This window comes from Nothoprocta perdicaria, unplaced genomic scaffold (assembly GCF_003342845.1).
Source record: "Nothoprocta perdicaria isolate Ctin4 unplaced genomic scaffold, notPer1 scaffold_422, whole genome shotgun sequence".
Taxonomy (NCBI): Eukaryota; Metazoa; Chordata; class Aves; order Tinamiformes; family Tinamidae; genus Nothoprocta; species Nothoprocta perdicaria.
This window is the reverse complement of record NW_020455669.1, coordinates 145,170-170,924: the sequence shown is the minus strand read 5'-3', so window position 1 is coordinate 170,924 and position 25,755 is coordinate 145,170. Positions and strand designations below refer to the sequence as shown.

General features: G+C 38.4%; 1 protein-coding gene across 1 annotated transcript in view; it reads right to left on the bottom strand.

The window, feature by feature from the left end:
• COL15A1 (collagen type XV alpha 1 chain) overlaps positions 1 to 7,079 on the bottom strand; it is a 115,199-nt gene extending 108,120 nt beyond the window's left edge. Inside the window, exons 1-2 of the mRNA XM_026046158.1 lie at positions 6,937 to 7,079; positions 6,724 to 6,806 (exon numbers count right to left, since the gene is read on the bottom strand). Coding sequence (XP_025901943.1) covers positions 6,724 to 6,806; positions 6,937 to 6,947 — 94 coding nt within the window. The 5' untranslated portion in view covers positions 6,948 to 7,079. The remainder of the gene's footprint in view (positions 1 to 6,723; positions 6,807 to 6,936) is intronic.
• Between the last annotated feature and the right edge of the window lie 18,676 nt (positions 7,080 to 25,755).

Here is a 25,755-nt window from a genome sequence, read left to right as displayed (position 1 = left end):
CAATCTTGTGTCAGCTTGCCTTCTACCACAAAAGAGATTCAGACCCAAGCCTATTGGGTAGTTGGAATTAAAAAAAACACCCCACTTCCTCCCCCGATGCCATCTCATGAATATCCCAGATCAGGATTCTCCCCTGTTTTCCTCACACTCCCAAATGTGGCTGGGAAAGCTCCAAAATAAAGTTTGTTCTGTGAATTCTGCCAAAAACATTGACATTCAACTTAAAGTGTGCTATGATGCATGAAAAGCAAAATTAAATGACTGTATAAAGAGCAGGAGAGAACACCCAAGGACTGTAGATCTATGCCGTAGATCAGTGAAGATTTCAGCCCTTCTCAACCAGCTTTGTAATACTGCCCTAACCTTCAGCTTCAGGTGAAAACGTAGTGACATTGCCTGCCTCCTGGCATCTCTGAAGAGCTGACCCTTACTACTGCTCCATTTCAGTATGTCTGACAGTGCAATCCATGTGTATTGCCACAGGGTATCTGGGGCATCTGCCAGGGTATCTGCTCTGGACTACTCAGGAACATTTCAGGAAACTCATGGTGGAAGACTTCCTTGTGTATCTTCTCTTCCCCATGACGGTGGAAAGAAAGACATTAAGTCTGATTGTTCTAGGACAGGTGGGAGAAAGAAGGGGAAAGAAAAACCTGAACAATCTCGAACAATCCCTTCTTTAACTTCCCACCTCTAACTATCTGATTTAAGTTTACTTTCTCCTTGTTTTAGAAGTCTGCTCTCATGCCTTTCAGAATTTTTGCTTGCTTGTTGGTTTTCTGCAGGATGTTGTAGGCTTACCTATTCTTTTGTCAGGAAACAGCATCTCCCATTGGGCTTGATCAATCCAGTAAGTTATCATCTTTTTCTGTACTTTTAGTGACCTCTTTTTGAAGGATCCATTACACAAAGAGAGATGAGATCTGGGAGACTAATACTAGGAAGGCACTGCATGCTTTCTGACACTGAAGCTCATGGTTGGTGCCAGTGAGGCTAGAGGTATATCTGTTTGAGTCAAACATTAAATGAGATCTCGGATTTCAAGGATAAAATATGCAGCTGTAATAAAGATCTATATATAGATAGATCTATAGCTCAGAGAGGACCAAGCTTTCCAAAGAGATCTATGTTTTAGGGTTAAGCTGAAGTCCGTTTCAGGCTACATTAATGATTATCTGATGGGAGTCTAGTAGACTTGCAAGGGGCCTGAACCAAAATCTTGTCTACCAAGGACACTAAAAGGGGCTCAGACCTTCCCTTTCTCATGTTCCATTATTGAAAGGGCACTTTGCAGCTGAAATCTGCGTTTGAATCCATGCTAGGACTCAACAACTAGAAGAATATAGAAAGGAAGTATTTCTATATAGCCTTTCATAGTAGGTCGTTCAAACACATTTCAGTGTACATGCATGCTATATTGAACTGATAATTTCTACTTAGACCATGGAAACAACTGCTTACTGTAAGCATCCAGTGTTACCAGGAAGCCTTGAGAGAGGAAATAAAGACTGCCACTATATCCACCCCAAGTAGTTTCCCCTTCAAAGGCCTCAGGAAAGGCCAAAAGGATCTTCTGCAGCCTGACAGAGTAGTTCAACAAACTTGTTCTGTAATGTCCTGTAGGATTAGTGTTTAAAGGGTACTGCAGTTAAAACTAATCCATTTAGAAAAGTGGGCAGAAGTGTGAATTTACTAATTCCTGTTTCTTCTACAGGTGTCATCAACAACTTCAGTTATACATACATATGGTGCCAACTGATTTTCTACAGCAAATTAGCTGTATTTTGTATAGAAATGCATTTTAACAACTGTGAAATCAGGCACAGCTCTGCACTAACAGCATGCACAACAGCTGGTAACAGCTTGAAAATGCCTCTGGAAGATACATAATGGCTTGTCCAATTTAAATCCGGCGAAGTTCGATGATATCCAAATGTTCAGTCTTGAACAACAGGATATAATGGCATCTAAGTTATCTTTGTGAATTACTGAGCTCCATGCAGATAAGCATTACTCTAATTGTGCTCCTTAGCAAATAATAAAATGGACCATTCCCATCACCAATCATGCCAATGTGATTGTGCAAATTAAATATGCAAAACATATAGAATAACTACTAGATAGAAACAAGTTTTTAAATGTATTTAGATATCTATTTACACTCATCGTGTTGATTCATGCTGAAAGGGAGTCCAGCCCAGTTACCTGTTGGTATTACAAAAGCTGATCAAAAACCACTGACAGGCAATAACTCAGAATACCTTCCTTAAAATCAATGGGTCAGGAGTGCAAGTTTTATGCCAACTGCCTAATGACAGCCACGTTCAGAGAGCCAAGGAGAGAGACAAATATTTACTTTCTGTAAACTACTGCTGACCATGTTATTTAGGGCAAGAAAGTGCTGTTCAGCTTGGCTAATAATGAAACCCAGATGTAAATAAGAAACTTGTGAAACATTTTCAGAGAGCATAAACATAATACAAACTGCAGAACCACATACATTTAAGCAATTCATTTTCTAGTTAAGTTTCAAAAAAAAAAAAAAAAAAAAAAAAAGCATTGGATTTGAGTGCCAAGAACCCAGTAACAGTAATAACTGCCTAGATAGTCTGTCACCTGTAAGATTAAATACAGTTCATTCAAAAGGCTAGAGCAAATGGCTTGAAGGACTGAAAGCAGCCATGGTAATCAAAGTCAATCAGGACACATTTTCAGGGGTTCCAAAAGACCAAGTATTTGCCCTCAAAGTTAATATAAAATAGAATAAAACAGACTGATTTTTTATGGGCAGATAAATATATGCCTAATTGACATTTGAACAAAGAAGACATGGTGAGATAAGTTATTAAGACACCAACATATCTTTAAAAAAACTCACAAGCTAAAGCAGAAGAGGATATTACATTTGCAAAATTTTCATGAATGTGAGAAAAAACTCAAAATCCCTCTGTATTTTCAAAAACACTATATTTGAAGGAAGAGAAAGGAAAGGTGGGAAACATTTTACTCCTTGTCAATTTGTACACATGCTAGCTGTAGTGAAAGAGACAAAAATCTTTCCTTCAAAGCCAGTCAAAATTCAGAATTCCAACTCACAGGAATTGTTAATATGCCAAAGCTCCTGCTCATTTTCACTCCAAAACTGCAGATATTTTTAAGAGCTGTGATGATACAATGACCAAAACCCTCAAATTTTCAGGAAATGGAACATTATTTTAAAGTTAGCCATCAGAAAGTTTCAATTTTGTTTATATTCTAACACAACATACAGCTTGATCTACTAATCATATAGCTGATATAAAAAAAAAATTAACAAAACAGATGTCATTTGAATTAAGGTTTTTCAGTTGGCATTGTGAAGTAAGTCACTCCTGATTTTAAATATAAGGTCCTAAATATTCTCTTTTATGGTCTGTCTTATTTTAAAATGCAAGCAACAATTAGATGTACTGGAACTTACAAATTACTGTACCACTTCTACTGAAACAAAAATCTCAATATAATAAAAAAAGAATAAATATCTAAAATAAAACATCCAAAACTGTCAAACAATGTCAAAAAGTGCCAACTGGACTTTTTTGTCTTGCACTTTTTTCAATTTCTTTCCTCTCTTCACTTATAGGAGTTGGTCAAGAAGTATTTAATTTTCTTAAGAAGAAGAAGGCTTGGTTAAAAGCCTTTGCTCAATAGGAAATTGATCAAAAATTTTTAGTCTTGTTGATTTCTCACGAAGACATGGCAAAACTGTAGCCCTCCAAAAGCAAGAGAAGTATTAGAACCACTGGACCTCATTGAAGAGATTATCTGACAGGTGGAGGCCAAGATACAAGCAACAAACTTTTCTCTAAAAATGTCTGCTATTGCTTTGCCTTCAGGTTAGTAGAAAATAAGTTATTCCTTTGTTAGTCCTTGCTAGGTAGTAATAATTTAAGCCAGGAGGTTACTTCTGACATCATTTAACCAGCTCCAGAACTTCTCAAGCTCCTTTTTTTCTCTTGCATATACCCTGGCTGTATGGCATAAGGGACTTACACCATTCATCAAAAACACTTTCATTAATTCCCACTTCCTCTTAAATAGAGTGGACCTTAGATTTATAAATAACTATCCACTTCAGTAAGGGCAGCAGAATAAGGAAAAAGATATGCTGCAAAAATATGCAATATAAAATAGAGTTTAAACACTTTATTGTACAAGGTAATTTTAAGGTGTGAAGATTTCCTTTTTTCCTTCTGTTCTTTGAGTAAAATTCTTAATAAAGAGTCTAGAGGACATGTATTTACAAGCAGAACGTGTATAATTTGTTACTAAGAAATAAGGCTGAACGAATCAGCTTGCAAAATGTTTCTTAACCCAGGACTTGTGTGTGGCTTTCTGCTACAGATGCTTATGGGGAGAGAGGGGAGGTCAAGCACAGAAAGAGCACAGTAATGTTCAGTGGGTTGTAGAATCCTGGAAAGAACTTGCCTTAAAGGAGACAAAGAGACTTTGGATCAGGAATGAGTCTAACAGCGAAAGGCCTGAAGACCAGGCATTCAATTAACCTCCCTGTGTTTCCAAACATGAAGCCTCATCTTAAATATCTAATTTATTTCTGTGCCTTCTATTACTATAAGGGTAGGGAAAAAACAGAGCTCATTTGTGCAGTGGCTGGACTGCAAGATTTGAAGTATATGCATCATCACTATCCAGATGTTGCAAGAAGTATTATATACTTCATATATCTTCAGTACCAGAAAAAAAGGATTATTATTCCTATTCCTAGCATTCAACCCTTCATTGTATGATTTCAGGGAAAGGAAACATTTAGATGAAGCATCAGGAAAATATTGCTTATACTACAGCCTTGTGTTGAGGAATAGAAAGCATGAGATCCCTATTCTATGAGGCAGTTAAAAACTGGACTAACAAAATTCTAGCAAACATTCTGAAACAAGGATTTTCTCATTGAGAGAAAAATCGTTATACCTGCTCAGATCTAAGACCCTGTCAGGCTTCTGCCTCTGATGGTGGCAGCTGCAAATGCCTAGGGAAGGATATCAGGCCAGGACAAACATGCAGTAACACTTTCCCAGAACAGCCTCCAAACCTCCAGCAACCCAAGGAGACCTGCAGAATCCCACATGTAATAGCACTGAGGTTAGGAGTCATGCCAGCATTAACAAGATGCTACATAGGAAGAAGCTGTCCTGTATTGAAGGGAGAGATTATTTTTCCCACTGCTAACTTCTGAGATGACTTTCAGCCTATTTAAGGTACCCAGGCTCCAGGTAATAGAAACTGGCATAGACTCATCAAAAAGAATATGGGTGGCAAATCAATATTTGTTTTGTTTATCCCTGTGCCTACAGCAGTTGAAAAAATGATGCTTATTAATTTTCACATGCCAAACATTTAGTTTTACTATTCAGTCCATATCATTCATCAGCTGGAAAAAAATGTTTTCACCTGAAAAAACAAATGCATCTTCATTTTGTATGCAGTGTGTTGTATTTCTGACACTCTTCATTCACATAATATTTCCTTCTTTCTCAAAAACTCAAAAACTCAAACTCAAAACTCAAAAAAATCCCAGACTTTAACAAAACTCATTTTTTACCTGGCGCAACAAATGCATCTTCATGGTATATGCTATATATTGCCTTCTGTTTCCATTTTCTTCTTTAATTAATTAACTGTGGTTCAGTAATACCTATTTGTCATCTGTAATTTCAGCTTTTATTAGAAATTGCTAACCCGTGTTTTTTTCTCCTGCTGAAATAATTAGTCAGAGCTTTGGCTTTGACTATTAGATTTGCACTCTGTTCTGTGCCAGTGTTAGCTGAAAGGGGAAAAATGTCTGGGTAATGTTGAAGTCTTCATATTCAATATCTATTTTCCCCTTGAATACATTTCTAATGCTCCTATCACTTGTCCAGGTGTAGTCGTCCAGGTGTCATTTTACATAACAAATCACAGTCTGATTTTGTCCGTGGTAGTGATAAACTCTTTCTAACATCAGTATAATTGCCATACAGGAAAACTAGTATTTGAAGCATTTTCATTTTTTTCTCAAAATTGCATGTAAACTTTTAAATCAGTGTTGCATCTTTTACATGAAATTCAAGGCTATGCCTTCCAGAGATAGAGAGATTTGACTTTGTTACAAGAGCATATGTTCAGCAATTACTGAAAGACCTCTCACCGAAAACCATAAAGTCTATACTCATAAAGCCAGACATTTAATTTTAAAGAGATCTGAAAATGACAGCTTGCTCAGATGCTTTTCAGGAGAAACCTCTGCACACAGAGAAAGGATCACATCTCTTTTTTTAACCTGGCCCATGACACATGGCACATTCCTGATACCGCCAACAAGACAGGCTTTTTTTGTGAAATGCTTTTTGCCACCTCCCTCTGAATTTATACCTCCCAGAGCAATCAGGGGTTTCCCTTTCTGTGAAGTGCTTTATGTTGATTGCTCTGCTCGGAAGCAACACTGAGAGAGCAGACATGCAGATCTGCCTTACATCTGGGGACCAACATATTCCCTTCCTTTTTCTTTGCAGAATGAATAGCAATTTAAGCTTTTAACTTGCAGCAACTTGCCTAAATGAAACGATCAACAGCAAACAGCAGAGGCAATGAAGAGCTAAAATGCATAGTGTCTTTCCATATTAGGAAATCTTATTTTTAAATGAACTCTTACTCTAATTTTATCAAAGTAATTTGGAGAAGTCTTACCTTCTATGATCTGAGCCGCTGAACCAGCATGGCTTGACAAGCCTAAGAGCAGTAGTAGCAAGTCCCAGGTCCACCAGGCATGCCTGGAGCAGGTGTACCGAAACACAGGGAAGGGAAAGAAGGAAAGAAAAAAGAATGAGACCGAAGAATGTAATGCAGAAGCAAAAGGAGGGAGGAAAAAGAAGGAGAAAATACCAAAGTGAGAGTTCTTACCACGAGAGCATTTTTTTGAAAGTCAGTGGAAAGACTTTGAGTGGGGAAGAAGTTCAGTGAACATGAGTTATATGTTTATGAAAGGCAGAAGTTAGTAAAAACTGGAGCCTGCTGTTTCTCCTCCAGCGCCGGGACACAAGTGGAACAAAGGCAGCTCTCAGGCTCCCTTTCCTTTCCGTGACTCACTCGCTGCACTTCCCTGCTCCAGCGCTGAAACCCGACCCCGCAGAGACTCGCCTGTCAGACCACTGCACAGAACTTCCTCCTGTACATGTCGAGGGACACCCCTTGCTGCCACACATCAGCCCAGCGCTGTCATTTCCGTGTCTTGCCCAAATTTTGGCACCCTGATGCATCTCAGTTCAGCTTCCCTGTCTCCCCCTGCTCCCCACTTCCCACTCATCATCTCCAGTCACTCCTGCAGTAGAACATAACTCCAGTGTCCTCTCGTTCAGCATCATAGAGCCAGTATTATGCATTTTTGTATGGAATGGGACATATCTCTAGTCATTTTAACTAGACTTTAACATGAATAAGGTTTTAGGACGTAAGTGGGATAAGGCAGTGACAGCAACATACAGAAGGTATTAACTTATAGTTCTTTTGTTACCTATGGAGATGTTTCTAAACATATCCTTTTTATGACAAATTTCCTAAGTTTATATGTAAGTAGGAAACTCTCTAGAAAGATTTATAACCCTAATGTAACTTAAGAGTATGTATCTGACTTGGTAACTATACATACATGTGTCTGCTATAGAGATCTTGTACCTAACCATTTCTGATAGTTTCCATTCAAAGTGTTTACACCTCCTTCCTAACTTCATGAAAAGTCTTTTTTTTGCTCAAAAAACATGTAGTTCCTAATAGCCAATTCCTGCTCAAGCAAAAATTTCTGAAAGAATAACCTTGAGATTGAACAGAAAATTTTAATCATAAAACAAACAAAAGAAAACACTTTTCAGTGAAGCAGAGGGAGCCTAAATATGGATTTGCCAAGCTTGGAAGACATGGCATGTAGAAAAGGACCAATAGTTTCCTGATGTGTTTGGCTGGAAGGTGCTGAACCTGGCTCAAGGATATTAAAAAAAAATGTAAATAAATAAATGTAAATACATAAATAAATGGAGTTACTTGGAATGCAAGGGTACCAAGACAGTAATGAAAGGAAAAATCCTAGTAGTCAGAAGAACTAAGAACTTCATTCTACAATCGCTAAAATGTTTGAGTTTGGGGATTAACTTCTTTTTTTTTTCTTTCTTTTCTTTTTCTTAATGGGTACCCAGAGTCCCACTCATCCCACTACATGAGGACTGAAAAAAATGCTTCTTAATTCACCTTCCCCATATAGAGCTCTTTCTTTTCTCTCTTCCTAGACTTTCTTTACTTTAATTGCCTGCAAGCAGTAAGACTTGTTAGGAAGAGTGTTTGCAATGTTTAAACAAACCAGGTACCATAATTATTTATTTTATGCCTTTATCTAGGACACTGGATATCTGTTATGCCAGGAGGAAGACATTGTCCTTTCAAAGAACTTGTAAAATACACATATTTATAAGCCAGGTTCAATTTTCCAGTTCTTTCAGATAGCCTTTAGTAATAGCAATACCTAGAAAAAGCCATTATTAGTCCTGACAAACATTTTTAACACTTCTACTGTTTATAATTGGACAAGTTTTTCCTCTGACTTTAGAAAACCTCTAGATAAAAGGAAGTAACAAAAGGAAATAACATCTCCTTTCCCCATAGTAACTACATCACTCATTCACATGAACTATATGAAATGCTATTGAGAAAGTCATTAATTTCTAGTGGATATTTTAAGGTGGATAGCTGGCCAATCTTTAATATTTTTAGAGCATTTGGATAGAGCAGAGCAAAGCAAAGCATATTCTTGACCTCTGCATTCCATTAGACTTAAATGGATGGCAGTGGAGAAGTCTTTAAATATAAACAGTTTATTAGCCCCACTTCTGCATAGTGCCATGAGATGTCTTGAATTTCTAGTGTTCATTTGCATTGTTAATACTCAGAGAGTAGAGTATTAACAATCTCTCTATGTCTGCTAACTGTAGCTTGCTCCCCACAAGGGCAGTGACATTTGTACACATCCACTCAGTTTTAACCTTGCTGCGCCTCGTCTGTTTTAAACACAGCAGGAGTCATTTGTAAAAGGACATAAGTGCTTTCCTTCAGTACTGTCCAGCTGTCTTCATCTCAGCTTTGAGTTTTCCTGCTAGTTAAAAATATCCATTTTCCAGGGAGCAGATTTGTTTGCTCTCCTCAGCTCTGTCAACTGATTGCTTTCCGTAACATTTGAAAAAGCAGCATACATTGCTGCTATTGCAGTTCTTACTCATTCACTGAGTTAGTACAGCTGGTTGCTCTTCTGTTTTGGGTGATCTGTATTAAACAGTGTTTTTCTCCTGACCTGCAACACAAAAAAGTTGCCCAGACTTCTCTTGAGCATGCATAAATGTTTGATACTGGCAGTATCCTGCAGCAAGGAGTTCTACCGCTCAATTATGATTTCTCAATGCTCTCTTTGTTTTTACAAATCCCTTTCACTTTTTTTAACTTAGTTGTTTCTTGTATTGCAACCATTGCACGTATTCAGTCATCTTACTAGCTTTTCTCTTGAGCTTCTTCTGTTCTAATACATCTTTTCTTTGAGAAGGGAGAACCATAACCAAGCATGGGGCAAATAATTCCAAGATTATATAGTGACATAACAATGTTCCCTATATTTTTCCTGATAACAATTGATGCACTTTCTTGACCACAAATGAAATGATGTCTTCATGGAATACTAATAAGTCCAATGACTTGCTCTTGAGTGGCACTTTTATACATAGTTTTCTCTTATAGTTTCTCCTTTCTCCCATAGATTTCTCCTCCCTCTCTCAATGTATAAATACATTTATGATAAATGGTAAAATTGAATTTCCATTATCACTTTATCTGCCACTCATTTACTCTTGAAGGATTCCTTTGCAATTCTTTACAGTCTGTCTTTATTAAAAAAAAATCATAGTGTCATCAGACTTGGTCTTACCCCTTTGATTTTGAATATTATTGGATAGCTGCTGCTAAACAACTACTTTCGTGGTGTGTTGATAATATACTTTCATGATTATAAGATATGTTTCATGACTCTGCATTTTCTGCTCTTCTTCCCCTAAATAAGGAACCTTTCAAAAAGCTTTAAAGAAATGTATAAATGCTGTTTCAATGCATCCTTATAAAGGAATAAGAGGGTACATTTACTAAGGTAATTAAAGTTAGGTCTGTACTATACCCTACAGGAAGATATAAATTAAGGTCACAGGGGCCAAGTATTTTGGCATTTCCTATCTGTCTGGTGTTTCATTTCATGTAATTTGAATGTTTCTGCCTCCTCTATACTTCCCTCTCAGTATTATAAAAAGCACTGGAAAAAAAAATGGAAACCACATGGCTGGGGCTGGCTGGCAAAGGAAGCAAAGAGCAATCAGTTGATTGAATCTGAGTCACTTCATTGAAACTGAAGTTCGTGATGGAAAGCCATCAGATGGATTTTGGAAGGGAAGAGACAAGGTCTGCTGGGCACAGACATGGCTATCAGGAGAACCAGACTAGTGCAGAGGTTGGGTGAATATCACATTGAAAGAGGTACAAAAGAGAGAATAAGATTAATTAATTAATAAGATTAACTGGGTTAAGCTTTGGAGAAGAGGACAAAAGTAAGAAGAGCAAGACTAAAAGACAGAAAGCAGAGGAAGGACAGGCAAGGCAGGAACTGGGACTTATCCTACTTTCCAATTTGAAAATGGGACCAAGAGGCAAGGAAAAGTAGGATAAATATTTAGACTTGGGGAGAGAGAGATACCTATTTCTCTTCTACAAACCCTAAATCAATCAGGTGAAAACACTGCCTGAAATGAGAAGGCTGTGGAAGGGAAATGAAGGAGCCAGGGAGAACTGGACTACAGATATAGATAGAAGAATATCTGAAAAGGATGTGGCAAAAAAAGTCATTCTTAGTGGGAAAGCAGGAGAGCATGCATCATCTGCTAAAATACTTTTATTTTTCCTTCCCCTCCTCCAGCCAAAACTTCAAGTAGAATCCAAAATTCCTGCATCTGTCATGCTTCTGCTACAAACAAGCATCTGCCGAACACACTATCAAAGTGTGTCTCACAGTGCTAAAGGCTAATAGTTTGACTGGTGTACACTAAGAATTAAAATGTTTCAGTTCTTCTGAATGCCCACATGAGGGTCAGTATGATCTATCAAATCCTAAATTTGTGTCCTAAAACAGGACACTAGAACTGTTAACCAATTCTTTAACAGTTTGTAACAGGATCACAAATGGCTGAACTCTTCCTCAGGTTTACAGTAGTGGTATAGACATTACAGTCTAGACACAAAGGCAGGATGCAAAATGGTCTGTGTTTAGCAGTTGAACAAGCAATTGAAGTTGTACAATAGAGCCTGTGAGACACTGGAAGCAAGCAGAGACTGATGCTTTGCCTATAATTTAAACTCAAACACATGTCAACATTGATCCTATTGCTATATTAAATGAATTTATCATTAGCAGAGTACATATTTTTAAGGCATATTTAAAAATATATCAGCCTTAGTTATATTAAGGACATGCATTGCACTGAAAGGCTCCATTCAGACTAAATGTCAAACATTCCTTTCCTATGAATAAACCCACCAAGAATTATATGCTGTCGTTCCACTGTCTGTCTTCATGTACAGCTGAGGTGAAGAACCATTTTCCCCTACATGCACACAGGATCCACCCAAGGGGCTAGGATGAAAACTAAGTTTCACCAAAATTCCCCCTGCAAATTAGTTTTAATCAAATATTTTCAATTCCTTTTTAAAATGGTTATAGAGCCTGGCCCGAAGGCTAGTAACCATACTGGCTACTTTGTGCACTGCTTTGAGATAAACTTCTGGCAACTATGATCTTCTAGAGAGGGATAAACTTCCTGTCCCACTGGTTTATATATTAAGCTGAGATATCTGTAGTAGAGATGGAAGCAGCAGCTCTCATTCTCTGTCAGTTATGGCCACTGGAGGAACGTCAGTCAAGCAGGGTCACAGTACAGACAACCTCAACATGATGATTATATTCGCTAGCAGTCTGGATGTGATTGCATTCATGCTGTTGCAGGTGTGTTTCTGATGAACATAAAACTTTATTCCCAAAGTGACTTTGTAAGGAAGCAGCCATGCTTGCTAACGCAGAGTAGCAAACATCTTTTCGACAACGCTCCCATCCCTCTCCAAATCTCGTGTAGCCTCAATAGCTCAGCAGCTGTCATATTATTTACATGAAATGAAGTCATTTACCTGTTTTGAAATCAGAAGGTATTTTGTAATGTTTGGGAAAATGAATTATATCCAGAAGCAGAAAAATCAAAGACTTTTCAAATTATCTTCAAAAACGTCTGCTAGCCAATTTTAAGGGTAAAAGAAAATCCTTACTATTTTTCCTTCAGATTGCTGAAGAGACAAAAATAGCTTTTACTTTTAAAGCAGTCACCAACGTAATAGCCTGACTCTTTGAATGTAAGCACCAGTTTTTATTGCCTGAAATTATTACCTTAAAATATTTTTCAGGGTTTTTTTTTTCATTGTTATCCAGCTAGTAACCACATAAAGCAAAAGTACATGTTTGTAAAAACATGATGTTCTTATTTATTACCAGTACAATTTATGTCTTTTTTCCTCCTTGTGGATTATTTTTTCAATCAACTCAGAATGAACTTACTTATAAAAAATACCACATTATTTCCTTTCCTGTATCTTCACTTTATTTCCTTCTAAACAGTAGCCAGAGTATAGTAACAAAGATTCTTGGAGGGAAGGCAAATCTGAACCATTGCCACCAGAAATAATGAGCAATTCACAGAAGAATCAGGACAGTCACACGCTGGCTGCAGCTCTCTGTCACTCTCCAGCTTCATGGAACATTGGGTGGTTTCTAGGACAGGTTCAGGTGGCATCTGTGCAAGTCTACTCACATCTAGCTGTGAATTTTTGGGATGATATCACTCCCTAAAAGCAGCATGAGAACAAACGGCAAGAACACAAAAGGGAAACGGCATGAGTGAAACTTTCAGACATGTTCAGGAGCAGGATATGGTGAGTAGAGGCACAAGACAGAGGCACTAGGCAGGTGTCTCACTACCCAAGATGGATAACCAACATTTGGGTTCCACTCCTAGCTGGCCAGGTCTGTCAAGAAACAGGTGATCAAGGACCTGTTTTCAGGCCATTACTAGCCCACAGGCAGCTTCCAGGGCTGATCTTCATAGAATGTCTCCAAATCACTGAGAAAAAAAATGAACATGTTCTATGTTTAGTTGTTATTACTTAGAAGAATTACCTTCCTCTCTCCCTCCATAATCCAATCAAATATACATCTTCCTGACACACCAGTGTAGAAGGTCCAGCATTGCTGGAGAAATTCTTATAGGTAGAAGTAATCTTCTATTACATCAACTAAAGCAAGTATTTTCAGGAAAAAAAAATAGATATGTCATTTAAGTGTCTAAACCTCCTCTAAAATTTGCTAATTAGACTCTTGGAATATACTAGCTCTGCCTCTAGAACCTGATCCTTTAGTCCTCAACCGTGAGTGCTGACTACACTCCTGACAGCTACCTAGAGGAGATTCAGGGGTATCATGTCAATACATGCAACTATCTGGAGGAAAGTTGTAAAGATGATAGGGCCAGAATCTTTACAGTGCTGTCCAGTGGGATGTCCAGTGGGATGGGAGGCAATAGACACAAATTCAAACGTAGGAAGTTCTGCTTGAACATAAGCAAAAATGTCTTTATTCTGAGGGGGGTATCAGAGCACTGGAAAAGGATGCCCAGAGAAGTTGTGAAGTCTGTATGTTTAGAGATAATCAAAAGTTGTCTGGATACAATCCAGAAATGTGCTCTAGGTGACTCTGCTTGTACAGGCGGTTGGACTAGATGCTGTCTAAGGATCCCTTTCAGTCATATCTTCTGACTAAACATCTCACATCCTACAGCCCTTGCTTCTCGCCACAATTTCTGTTTTGCTATGTAACTGCTAGCAGCTGCTCAGAGCAGTATGCATGAATAGAAGGGCATATGAACATTCACAACAGACAACAAATTCAGTTCTGTTGCCTTCATTTGAGTAGGAGCAGAGGGAGGATCTCATTCCAACATAAGCTGTGAAAATTGTTATGGGGGTAGGAAATTCCTGTTTTTGACAATCCTATGCTCTTAGTTGTCTTGAGTTTACATAGTCCAAATTACATTTGTTAACTGAGAAAACAGTAAAAAAGAGACTGTCCGGTCTGCTGAGACAAAATGAGCTTTAACTTGCTCATTGGTTAAAAATAAACTGCAAAGGCTTTGCTTACAGTTTGATCAATTTTACAGATTACAGTTTGACGCTACAGACACCTTCTGAAGATGCATTGTTTGCTTTCTAAAAATATTCAAAAATTACATAGAGTTAGAGCCAGAATTAAGACCACCTTATAACCCTATATTTGGCTTTTTATGCCTATTTATATTCCTTTTAGCGGCAAAATCCTGCACTGCTATTTTCTTCCTTGTTCAAGACACAAAATTGGCAGTGCTCACTCATGAAGCATCTGTTTTACTCTTGCCTAATATATCGTCTTATGGATTACCTAAACATTGTTCAAACCTTATATTCTGTTGTCATATCTCAGGATATCACAAACCAGGAGAAGAGTGAGGAACAGTTAGTCCCTCTTGGGGTGCAAAGTGCCTCTCCCCTTAGCCTCTCTGTCACTGTTTCTGCTGTTTTACTTCTGGGTCCCAATCCTCTCCATGTTCTTACAGAGCCTCTTGTTCTCATCTCTTGTTCTCTCATCTTTCAAAACAGAAGACTCCTTCCTCCACACAGCCTCTCCACAGAAGAAAGCCCTTAGGAGCCTACTCTTTTTGCTCTCAGTGCTGATGCACTCTCAACAACTTTGAGTATTGTGCTAAGAATAGACAGACACTTTCAGTATTTCTGACATTCACTAAGTGCAAATGTTAGTTTTGAAAGACTTGGATAACTGAGTAAGATTTTCCTGATCTCTTATTTTAAGTTTCTCCTGTGATCCTGCCTAAGGTGGATAACCTGTGTAGCAAATTGTTGTCAATTAGTCAAAGTTTAGCCAAAATGAAAGCACATAGGAGAGGGAGGTAATATAGGGAATGCTGAACACTTCGGCATACAGTGCTTCTGGGTGCTTATACACAGTACGTTCCTAGAAACCTAGTCAGGTTTCAGATGGAAAAAAAATAAAACAAAACCATATATATCCAGTATTCACTTTTTGTCGTTTGTATATTAACACACTCTAAATTTCCACTTGTGTTGCAGTGCTGAAGGAACAGAACACATCTAAGAAAGCCAAGATGAAGAGATACACCTGCCTCTGTGGGACCCTACCACGCCACTCTGTTTTTGTGGTATAAGTTAAGAGCTGGCATACTGACCCTGTCAGCAACTTCTCAAGACTACAAACACTAATTCCTTGTCTATAATAACATATTTCAAGAAATGCTAATTTTAAAAATTGTTTTCCAGGCAAACCTAGCTGACTACACTTTTATTTTACTGTCTTTGAGGCGTATGTGTAGATCCTTCTTCTGAGCTTCAGATTTGCTTCTTCTATCTGTGCTGCTTAGTTGGAGCAGCCACCAACCTCAGACCTTCCACTGCAAATGTATAAATCCACCTCTTTGACGTACTATGTCCATAATAACACCAAGAAAAAGAAAAGAAAATCCTCTAAGTATATGCTTTGCAGAAAGGAAGTCAAAGAGGGAAAAAAAAGGAGAGCAACAGAACAGAGAAGAGTTAGTTTTCAGTTTTGCAGTATACAAGGAAAACTTTTTAAAAAAAAAAAAACAGTAATTTAAAGCCTTATACTTAGTGGTCAATGACAAGTGGCTGCCCTTCTAAAATATATTGAGCTTCTAAATTTGTATCAAATAAAAAAAAAAAAGAAGGATGTTTTCAGGAATATATTTATATAAAAAAGCCCAAATTCTATTTTTTCCTGTATATTGCTAAAAGAAGCAAGTAGTAAACCAAACAATTACACCTACAATAGCAAGTCATAGCAGTATCAGAGGTGTCCACTCTGGCAATAAGTGGACCTCATGTAAGTCCAAGACCTCATAAATAAGGACCTCAAAAGGATTTACTTTGAGATCATTATGGTGGCAATACACCACCATCAAACCAAAAAAACAATCTTGGTTTGATTTTTGAAGCACTGGCAAGAACTTGCAAGAGTTATGAAAATAATCTTATATTTCATTTGCAAATGAGTGTGTTTATTAAGAAACATAGAATGCTTAAGATTGGAAGGGACCTCTAGAGATCATCTAGTCCAACCGCTCTGCACACACAGGATTACCTAGACCATGGGGCACAGGACTGCATCCAAGTGGGTTTTAAAGATCTCTGGAGAAGGAGACCCCACAACCTCTCTGGGCAGCCTGTTCCAGGGCTCTGTCACCCTCACTGTTAAGAAATTCTTAAGTTCCTGTGGAACTTTTGGTGCTTCAATTTGTGGCTGTTTCCTCTAGTCCTAATAAGGTATGATTGATATGCAATTGACAGAAAACGCTGTGCACATACATGATGTGCTTCCACAAATCAAGACTATACTTTGATCATAGAAATTCAGCTCTGTTACTCAAGAATTTTCTCTTCTTTTTCTTTCAAAGTGAACAGCAGGAAAAGGGGCTCAAAATAATTAAATTCCTGGCTTTAGTGGCTGCTGCTGCAGAGCAGAGGGATTTTTTTAATTAAGGACTGTGTTTACAATAGTGACTTCTCAGAATACACCTGAGGTTTCATGTTCTGTTTTGTTGTTGTTAATAGCTATGATGCTGGCATATTTAAAAGTGGAGTTTCACAAACATATACTTGCATATTGGTGTAGTAGTGGTACGAGGCTAATAAAGAAACTGATGTTTCCTTGGCTCCAAGAAAGTATAAATGAAGGAGAAATGGAAAAAACAAGTAAGATTAACAGAGAGTTCTTTTAGCACAGACTCATTTTAGCTTTCCTGCAGTATTATAATCCAATACAGATGTTCATTTGCCTCATTCTTGGCAGCTGTGTTAGATGAACTTCCTTTCCTCAGTATTTTTTTCTCAGGCATTTATTATCCCTTTGTCAGTCTGGCCTTAATTTGCTCATTCCTTTTATGTAACAACAAAAACCCAGAATGGTGAGGAATCAGACTAAATATATGAAAGACTTACAAGATAACTGCAGCCCTATGTAGAAGTATATGATATTTAAGTGATTAAAGAACAAGCAATGATCTATGCTTTTATTTTATGACTTCTGATAGTGATAATGGCTCACACTTAGTCAGCCAGAATGATATGAATAATTATATAAAGAAAAAAAGAGAGCGAGATGGATCAGTAACAAGAAATGTAATGGCATGGACAATATGTTTTTCAAAACTCTTTCTGCTAAAGTTCATTTGTGTAAAATTTGTAAGTAAATGTACATATTGTCCATGCCATTACAGTAAAAAAAAAAAAAAAAAACAGTAGACTGTTTTTCAAAACTCTTTCTGCTAAAGTTCATTTGTGTAAAATTTGTAAGTAAATGTACAGTCTACTGCATTTACCTCTCCAATAAAAGACTTTTGCTCACAATAACATGAATATATCTAGACAAAGACAGGTGATTATGGTCTGCTCACCTCTAAATTTCCCGTGTAAATGTTAAGACCAATCTGTTGCTAAAAGCAGCCTCTGAAAATATGCACATGGGGGAGAAGTCAATACTGACAAGTTCTTTTCTAAAATTTTTTTTTTGGTAAGTTAGCAACTTTCAAATTGAAGAAAAAAGGTAGCAGATGGTTAGCTGTACCAATGGACATTTACTGCCCTTGGCAGCTTCACCAGAGACTTCCATTCACATCCTCAGGCTTTTTTCCCCAGAAACTCTATTTAAGTGCAGTCTCAGGGCTTCATTCCCTGTGGGACCTGTACTATAAACAACAGCTGCATTGTAGATGTCCTTGTCTGAAGGACTGAACTAGCCTGAACTAGGCTAGTTCAACTGAATCTTTGAATTAGCTCGTCTCCAGGAGAGACTCATTTGACCTGTTTGCTTCTGACTAGACCGCCTGGATGTGAGCGATTGCTTTAGGTTGCCTGGAGCTGTCGATGGGCTCTGCTCACTGCACTCGGCTCAACTTACCCAACGCAGGAGATGTGCGACCATGCCTTGGCCAGCGAGGTCACTGCCTGTGCTGCAGTCACTCCTGGCTCCAGGCTCACCGCAGGGAGCGGTTGACTCTAGCAGAGCCATGACACAAACTCCAAAAAGCCTATGCTATTGAATCACAACTTTATCTGTTAGTGATAGCCGAAAACATGTCCAAAATGTTATAAAAAAGCACAGCTGCTCTTTCAAATGTCCACTTGATGACACTCGATTGGAGAAAAATGCGATTAGCCATTACTGATTCTTCTCATTAATCTGTAACTATTTAAATAAGCTTTAGCAATTTGTCACCTCTGTCTAGAGCCATGAAATCCAGAAAACTGTTTATCCCTTCAAGTAACTGAACAAAAAAAAAAAAAAAAAAATCACCTTTTCGCTATTCCAGGGGTTTAATAAAACTAATACCTACATCACTGGTATGCTACTAGTACCTAAAGACTGACAGAGATGAGGCTGCTGTATCTGCACTTTATTAGGCCCAGTCAGTATCAAGATGGAGCAGGTATTTCCAACAGCCATACACATACATATGCACATATATAATACAGATATATACATGTCTGGCCACATGGATTAAAATGGAGAAAGCACAGCACTCACACACACAAGCATCACCAATGGCCTCATCCTCTTACCCCAAGTGATAGATTGGGATGAAAGTAACTGGCCTTAAAACAGCCCATCCAGTGACTGGATCCTTGACCTCTTGGTCTCCCAGGTGCCTCAGACATGGAGACATGCACATGCAAGTAGATGTCTCTAGTAAATGGGCTAGAACCCCAAACCTCACAGCCTCTCGAAGAGCTGGCTTGGCCTTTCTGATCTCTCCAGTAGCCAGCTCACAAGCAACTCTGTTCTCTGCAGTATCCAGCCCACAATTGTGGCTACTCCATTGCTTGGCTCCCAAACTCCATATCCTCTCAACCAGTTAAGTCAGCTCCATGTTTGCTAGCAATTACACACTGACATATGCCCCCACAAAGCACGCATATGTTCTGGTCTAACACTCCAGATGAATGGTCCTCTGTGTCTCCTTCTCCAGATGCTGCCACTTAGACATCTCTCCCCTGACTCCTGGGAGTAGATGGGTCAGGGTGCTCTGCTCCTTCTACCTAGCTTATTGGAGTTCCTCTGACTGTAATCATTCCACTGAACTTGTCTTCATGCAGATGAGTCTTTAATCACATAATCTAACAATATCCACCACAAAAAGGTCCTATGTAAAAAGAGGGGAAAGTGATGGAAGTCATTAACTCATCGTGAGTGGTGGAAGTCATTAACGTTTTTTTTTCCCAGCATCTGGTCTCATCTCATAACTGTAGCTGCTTTGAGCTGAAGGCTAGACTACATGGCTTTCTTAGGTCTGTTTTAATCTGAATTATCTTATGTTCTTGTGCTTTTATTTTGATATTGCTGCACATGTACTACCACAGTGCTTCAACTTGGACTTTCCAAGGTCATTTTACAGAAGAGATGATTGCCTGTGCTTAACTTGGTTCTGTACTACAAGGGTGCTGACACACGAGGGTGCCAATACACACATGGAGTTTGCCTGGATGATCTTTGCATCTTGGAATGCTTAAGGGCTGCAAAGCTTTAATGCTTTCAGTTTTTCTGAAATGCTTTCATTGTGGCCATGAGTTTAGAATTCTTTCATCCTGTTCTCACAACAGCTTTGAAAATGTCTACTCCATCAAGCTTGAATGAAATGGCCTAAGGTAAACACAATTCATTGACAAAGGGAAGCGAAACAGAGGATGAAAGAAAGGTGTGAAGTGAAAGGAAAAATTGGGAAAATGGACAAAGAGACAGCACAATGATATAAGCCTCATATTCTTGGAAAATATCACATAATATTAGACAATTTACATGAGTGCATATGAATTCCTACATGAACAGTTAGTTTCAGCACAAAAAAATTTGTGAGGGGGTGGAAGGTCGTATTTTTCATAAAGAGACTGTTTTTCTCAGGCACTGCTTTGCAATGAGAATGTAAAATCATAAATGCACATAAATACCATGCCAATAACAAAATGTACTACAACATTTTTCTCAAAAAGGTTAAACAAGGTTGGATAATAAAGTTAAATATCTTAATTAGTATTAATATGGTTATGCCAGTGAGTCCTTAGAAGCAATCTCTCTGCTGGGAACTACAGTTTCAGCAATATTTTTGAGATAAGGGGCATATGCATTTGAAAGGTACAATTTTAAAATTTTCATTCCAATTTTAACATTTTGTTAACTTTAACCTGGTGTAAAACTTGTGGCCTTACACCTGATATCTTGCTACCCAGGAGAATGTAGCACTTTCTCTTTTCTCACTTCAGATGTAGACAGAGGCTCCCTACAGACTCGTAGTTCTGTCAGCACTTTTGGGGAAGAAAAGAGAGCTCACCAGTATGGCCAGAGTGATTGGAATGCATGTAACATTTGGGAGCATTTCTCTTAAATATAGCCATCACAAACTGTAACATCTTAGTTTGAAAACAAGATTATTGTAGGAGAGTGTTGAAAACTTTGGTAAAGTCAAGGCAAATTACATCACTGCTTTTCCCTCTTCCATAAATCTGTTTATTCTATCACAGAGATCTATTTATTCTACCACAGAAGGCTATCGCTTTGGTTGGTCTTGATATGTCCTGGTTAAATCTGTGCTGATTGTTGCCAGTCACCTTGTTCTCCTTCATATACTCTGAAAGGTGTTTCAAGATTAGCTGTATGGATTTCCTAGGGTCTCCACTGAGGCTGAACAATCCAGAGTCTGAAATGTGGCTGATCAGTTGCCTGGATTGTTCTTTTGGCATTTTTTTTTTTTTTTTTTTGAAGATTTATCCATTTTTTGCCCTCCTCTAGTTGTTGGAATTCTCCCTTGATCTCCATGACTTTTTAAAAATGATAGTAGCCTTACAAGCAGATTAACTAGTTGCCTCAACACTGTTGGATGCTACTGTGTGATCCTATGTGCTTGTATTGGTCAAATTCTCTCAAGCAATATCTGATTTGATCCTTACGCACTGGGGGTAGTTCTCCTAAACCCTTTCACTCTGTTAGTGAACATTTAAGCAAAGAAGACATTGAGCACCTCCATACTCTCTGTGTCTAAATCACCCTCCCCATTCAACCATTCAGTACTGATCTCAGATTTATCTTGTTCTTTTTTTAAAATTATTTTTCCACACTAATGTAGTGGTACAAATGCTCTTGTTGTCCTCGTAAGCCTCAATTCCAGCTCAGCTTTGGCTTTCCTGAGACAATAGTTGCATATCTGGGCAATGCTTCTAATTTCCTCCTTTGTGGTTTGTTCCTGTTTCCACCTCCTGTATATGATTTTCTTTTTTTGTCTGTGTTGGAGCTCCATCATGAGTTACCCCTTATCCACCTTATCCAAGCAGGTCTCCTGATATATCCTACTTGTCTTCCTAGTATAAGTTTTGACTATTCTTCCTCCTGGAGAATGCTGTTCTAAAAATCTGCCAGATTTGATGAGTTCCTTTGACCTTCAGAGACACCTCACATGGGATCCCACCTACTGGTTCTCTGAATAAGGTGAAGTTTGCTGTCTTGAAGTCCAGGGTCCATATTCTGCCCCTTCATCATTCCTGTCAGGATCTTAAATTGCACAATCTTGTGGCTGTTGCAGGCACAGCTGACACTGATTATCACATCCCCAACTAGTTTTTATTTCTTAGTGAATAATGGAGGCAGCTGCGTGTCATCACCTATTGGCCTGTATCCCCTAAAACTTCCAAATTTTTTGACTGCTCTCTTCCCATCATGTTGCCATTCCTGCAGATATCAGGGAGGTTGCAAGCCCTACAAGAATAAGGGGCTGTGATCCAGAGACTTCTTAAAGTCTCTGGACTTAAAGTCTCTTCTCTTAAAGTGTTCTTAAAGAAACACTTTAAGACTGAGGAAACACAGAAAAGTTTTTTTAGGTATTTTCTGTATGAAACAGAAAGGCACAGCTAGGATAGTGAACTTAAGCCTATACTGTCCACCTTCCTGATGCTTCCTGATGGAATGGGAGCAGTTTCCCAAACATTGCTGCTTCCGGTAGCTCCTTTTTCTCCATGATAGTAGCCCAGTCCCTTTGTCATACTACCCAATCTCAATGACAGCATAAGATAAGATAAGGTGGCAGCACACGACCTGTCAGAGACAAAGCAGATAGACAGGTCTTGGCCTTTTCTTCTTCTCCAGTCCACTGCCACAGATGTTTTTATGTCTGGAGTCTTTGTGTCTAATGTAAGCCCCGAAAACAGGCTTGAACCTGAGTCATCCCAACCCATAACAGTTTTGCAGGTCTCTCACCCACATCTTGATTGCAATCATTGTGTCAGTGAAAAACCTCAGGTAAAACGGCTGTATTTCTGCAGAGTATTAATTTCAGCTAAGTGATTGTTTTTTAACAAATCTGGCCTGCTGTACTTACTGATAATATCAGAGCTTGTCTGAATAAAAGCAGTATCACTCTCAGGAATGTTTCTATCTGCACAGAGAATAGAAGCATCCCCTGGCTGGGGTCAAATGTTTAAGAACATTGTTAGTTATCTTCAGATATGGTTATCTTTCCAACCTTAGTACAACTTCCACTTCGTTTTAATCAGAATTACAAATTGTTCCAGACTAAAACTTTTTGTTTATTATAAATGAGTTGAATTTGGCTGGTCGCATTGCTACATCTTAAGCTCATTATCTGAGTGTACAGTTTATGGCAAAAAGAGGAAAGATCACTAAGAAATCAAATACATTACAGCAGATGGGAGTTCTGCTATCAGCAGCCATCCTACCCTAGCTCAGACTGAGGTGCAGTAGCAAGGCAGTGCGTGAGAGGTGCTTGCACGCAGATAAGCAGAGTTTTTAGCACAGGGTTTTTTTCACTAGGACTAACATCTCACATTTCCTTCTTATGAATGTTATGGGTGTATGAACCTACTTCCCAAAATGAGAATGTAACCAGTCGCTCCTTTGCATAAACACTGCTTTTGCAGCTGCACCAAATATGGCAACAGTGCCTATGCAGCAGCTTTATTTCCTAATTTATAGTTAAGGTGAATAAGATAAATATATCACACATATGTTTATATATATACATGTAACTATGCATTTTGAATACAATTCTGGTCACAGATCTTTATGTCCAGAAAAATCCAGAGTCATTTCATTCAAAAAATTCAGTGACAGAACTGGACTAGAGAAAAAGCGATTTTTATAGATTATCTCCTCCTGTGGAAACACAGAAGCAATATCATGTAGCTGAGGTTCTGGCAGAGCTTCTGAGCATTCTGTCTCTTCTCAGTGTTGTGATATGTTTGCATCAACTGAATTTTGAAGATAAATCATAACAGTAAAAATAGATGCTTTTTCTAAATTCACTAGCAGGGTATATTCTAAAGCAATGTGAGCACAAGTCTACTTATAATCTTTTGCAAGTCATATGGAAATCCTCAAGATGGATGCTCTTGAATATGCTCACTATTTTCAATAAAGAGGGTAATTAATTTCATAATCCTTAATTAATTTCAATACTTCTGCTCCTTACTTCTGCTGTCATACTGAAGTCAGGACAAGTTTTAGTATAGGGAAAAAATATAAGAATGAAAAAAATAAAAGATTTTTCCTTCAGGGAGGTGAACACAGACTGCTGCTTCTGATTTTCTTCCTGAGCATGTAACATGAATACAGGCAACACATACACATACAGTACACATGAAATACAATGTACAATACACATGTACAGATATAATACACATGGAGTTCCTTGGTGGCAGTCAGAACTTAACTGGACACACCATAAGCAAAGTAATCTAGCTTGTCCCTGCTTTGAGCAAGATGTTGGACTGGATGCCATTCAGAGGTTCTCTCCAATCTAAACTCTTTGCCGAGTCTGTGATTCCATGAAGATTCTTTGGGCAGGGGAAGGATTGTAAAGACCCATTCACACAGGTTCTTGACAGGCAGTCATGAATTATTAATTATTAATAACAAGAATCATTTCAGCATGAAATAAAACTGCCCTCCACTATACGGTGCTCAGAAGAAGCCCGTTTGATCAAGGTGCCCTCATTGTAAAGCTTATCATGCAAGCAGAGTGGCCAGTGTTTTCTGGAGAGTATACTCTCCAGAAATGCATGTTTTAATGAAGACAGTCACAGAAACCAGAAAGTGCAGAGTGTGGGGCCTGATCACATTAGCAGGTTGAAGGAGAAGCCAAATGGCATATGACAGTGGCAGTAAGGGTGCAGATTGGGAGGCTAGGCCCACTACCATGAGGCACGATGCTCAAAACTGATTCGGGCATGGGCTTACATACCAGGATATAAAATGAATGGGCTAAAGAAGAGACAGACCTTGGCCATCGGCAGTGTATTGATTTTGCTGGTGAAAATCTGGAATGTCACTGGCACGAATTTTATAAAATTCAGCTTATGTTCAACTTACATGCAGTAAATGCTTCTAAGTATTCCTGTCTTGTATTTAACAGATGTGGATAATACTGTGAAGGTAACAGCACATCCATATACCATATAGACAAAAGAATTATGCTGTTACAAGTATTGAATTCAAGTTAAACAACAGTGACTAAAACTGTAGAAGAAAATAAAAAAGCTAACAAAAGAAAGAAAAAGGAAATACTGCAGGCATCTCCTGAATAATGAAACCCGGATCATCTCTCAGTTATAAAGTCTATTGCTTCCATTCGGAAGGTTCCACAATCCAATCAAGCATGTAGAGAAGGTTTTATATTAGTCAAGAGTTAAAGTATTTGGAATATGGACTATTCTAACTGCTGCAAAGCAAGTTTGCAGGCAATCCCACATCCAAGTGTTTTTTTTTTTCAAACTGCTGAGCCTGAATGATCATAAGATACACATTTGATATTATATTATCCTATTTTTCATACGGGTGTTCAGAAACCTGAGTGCATCAGTAGATTTAATGGCTCTGAGCAGACTCACCTAGGGCCTCCACACATACTGTCTGCCCATAGAGGAGCACCATTGAAGCTCAGATCAAAAGTCTTTGTCTGAGCTATGTGTAGATGTACCTGTCTCAATCTTGTCTCTTGAAAGAAATTCAGACCTACCCTGTGGGTAGCTTCTCTCCTGGATGGATCCCTTGGGTAGATGTTGGACCTGGGACAGAAAGAATCTAGATTTAAGAGCACCTCCATCTACTAGAAGCTTTTCCAATACTAGTGTTTTATTGCACTTTGCTCCTTCGTTACTTTTTTGAGTTTAGTGGCTAAGAGATTAAGGCTTAAAAATACTCCATCAGACTAACGTGTAATCACAGTACATATAAAGAACCAGAGAGGTTTGGAGGAACAATTATGGGTGGAGAAATCCTAGGAACCTCATCACAGAAAACAGCACATCCTTAATCAGCTACTCCCTAAGACCACCTCAGAGCAGTGATTAGACCATTCTTTCTTGTGTGAAAGCCTCTAAGATGAGTAAAGGAGAGGAACTCTCCTTCAGAATGAATGTCTTGCAGACTGAAGGAGATTATTGCCCCAACGGTACAGAGAGATGATAATT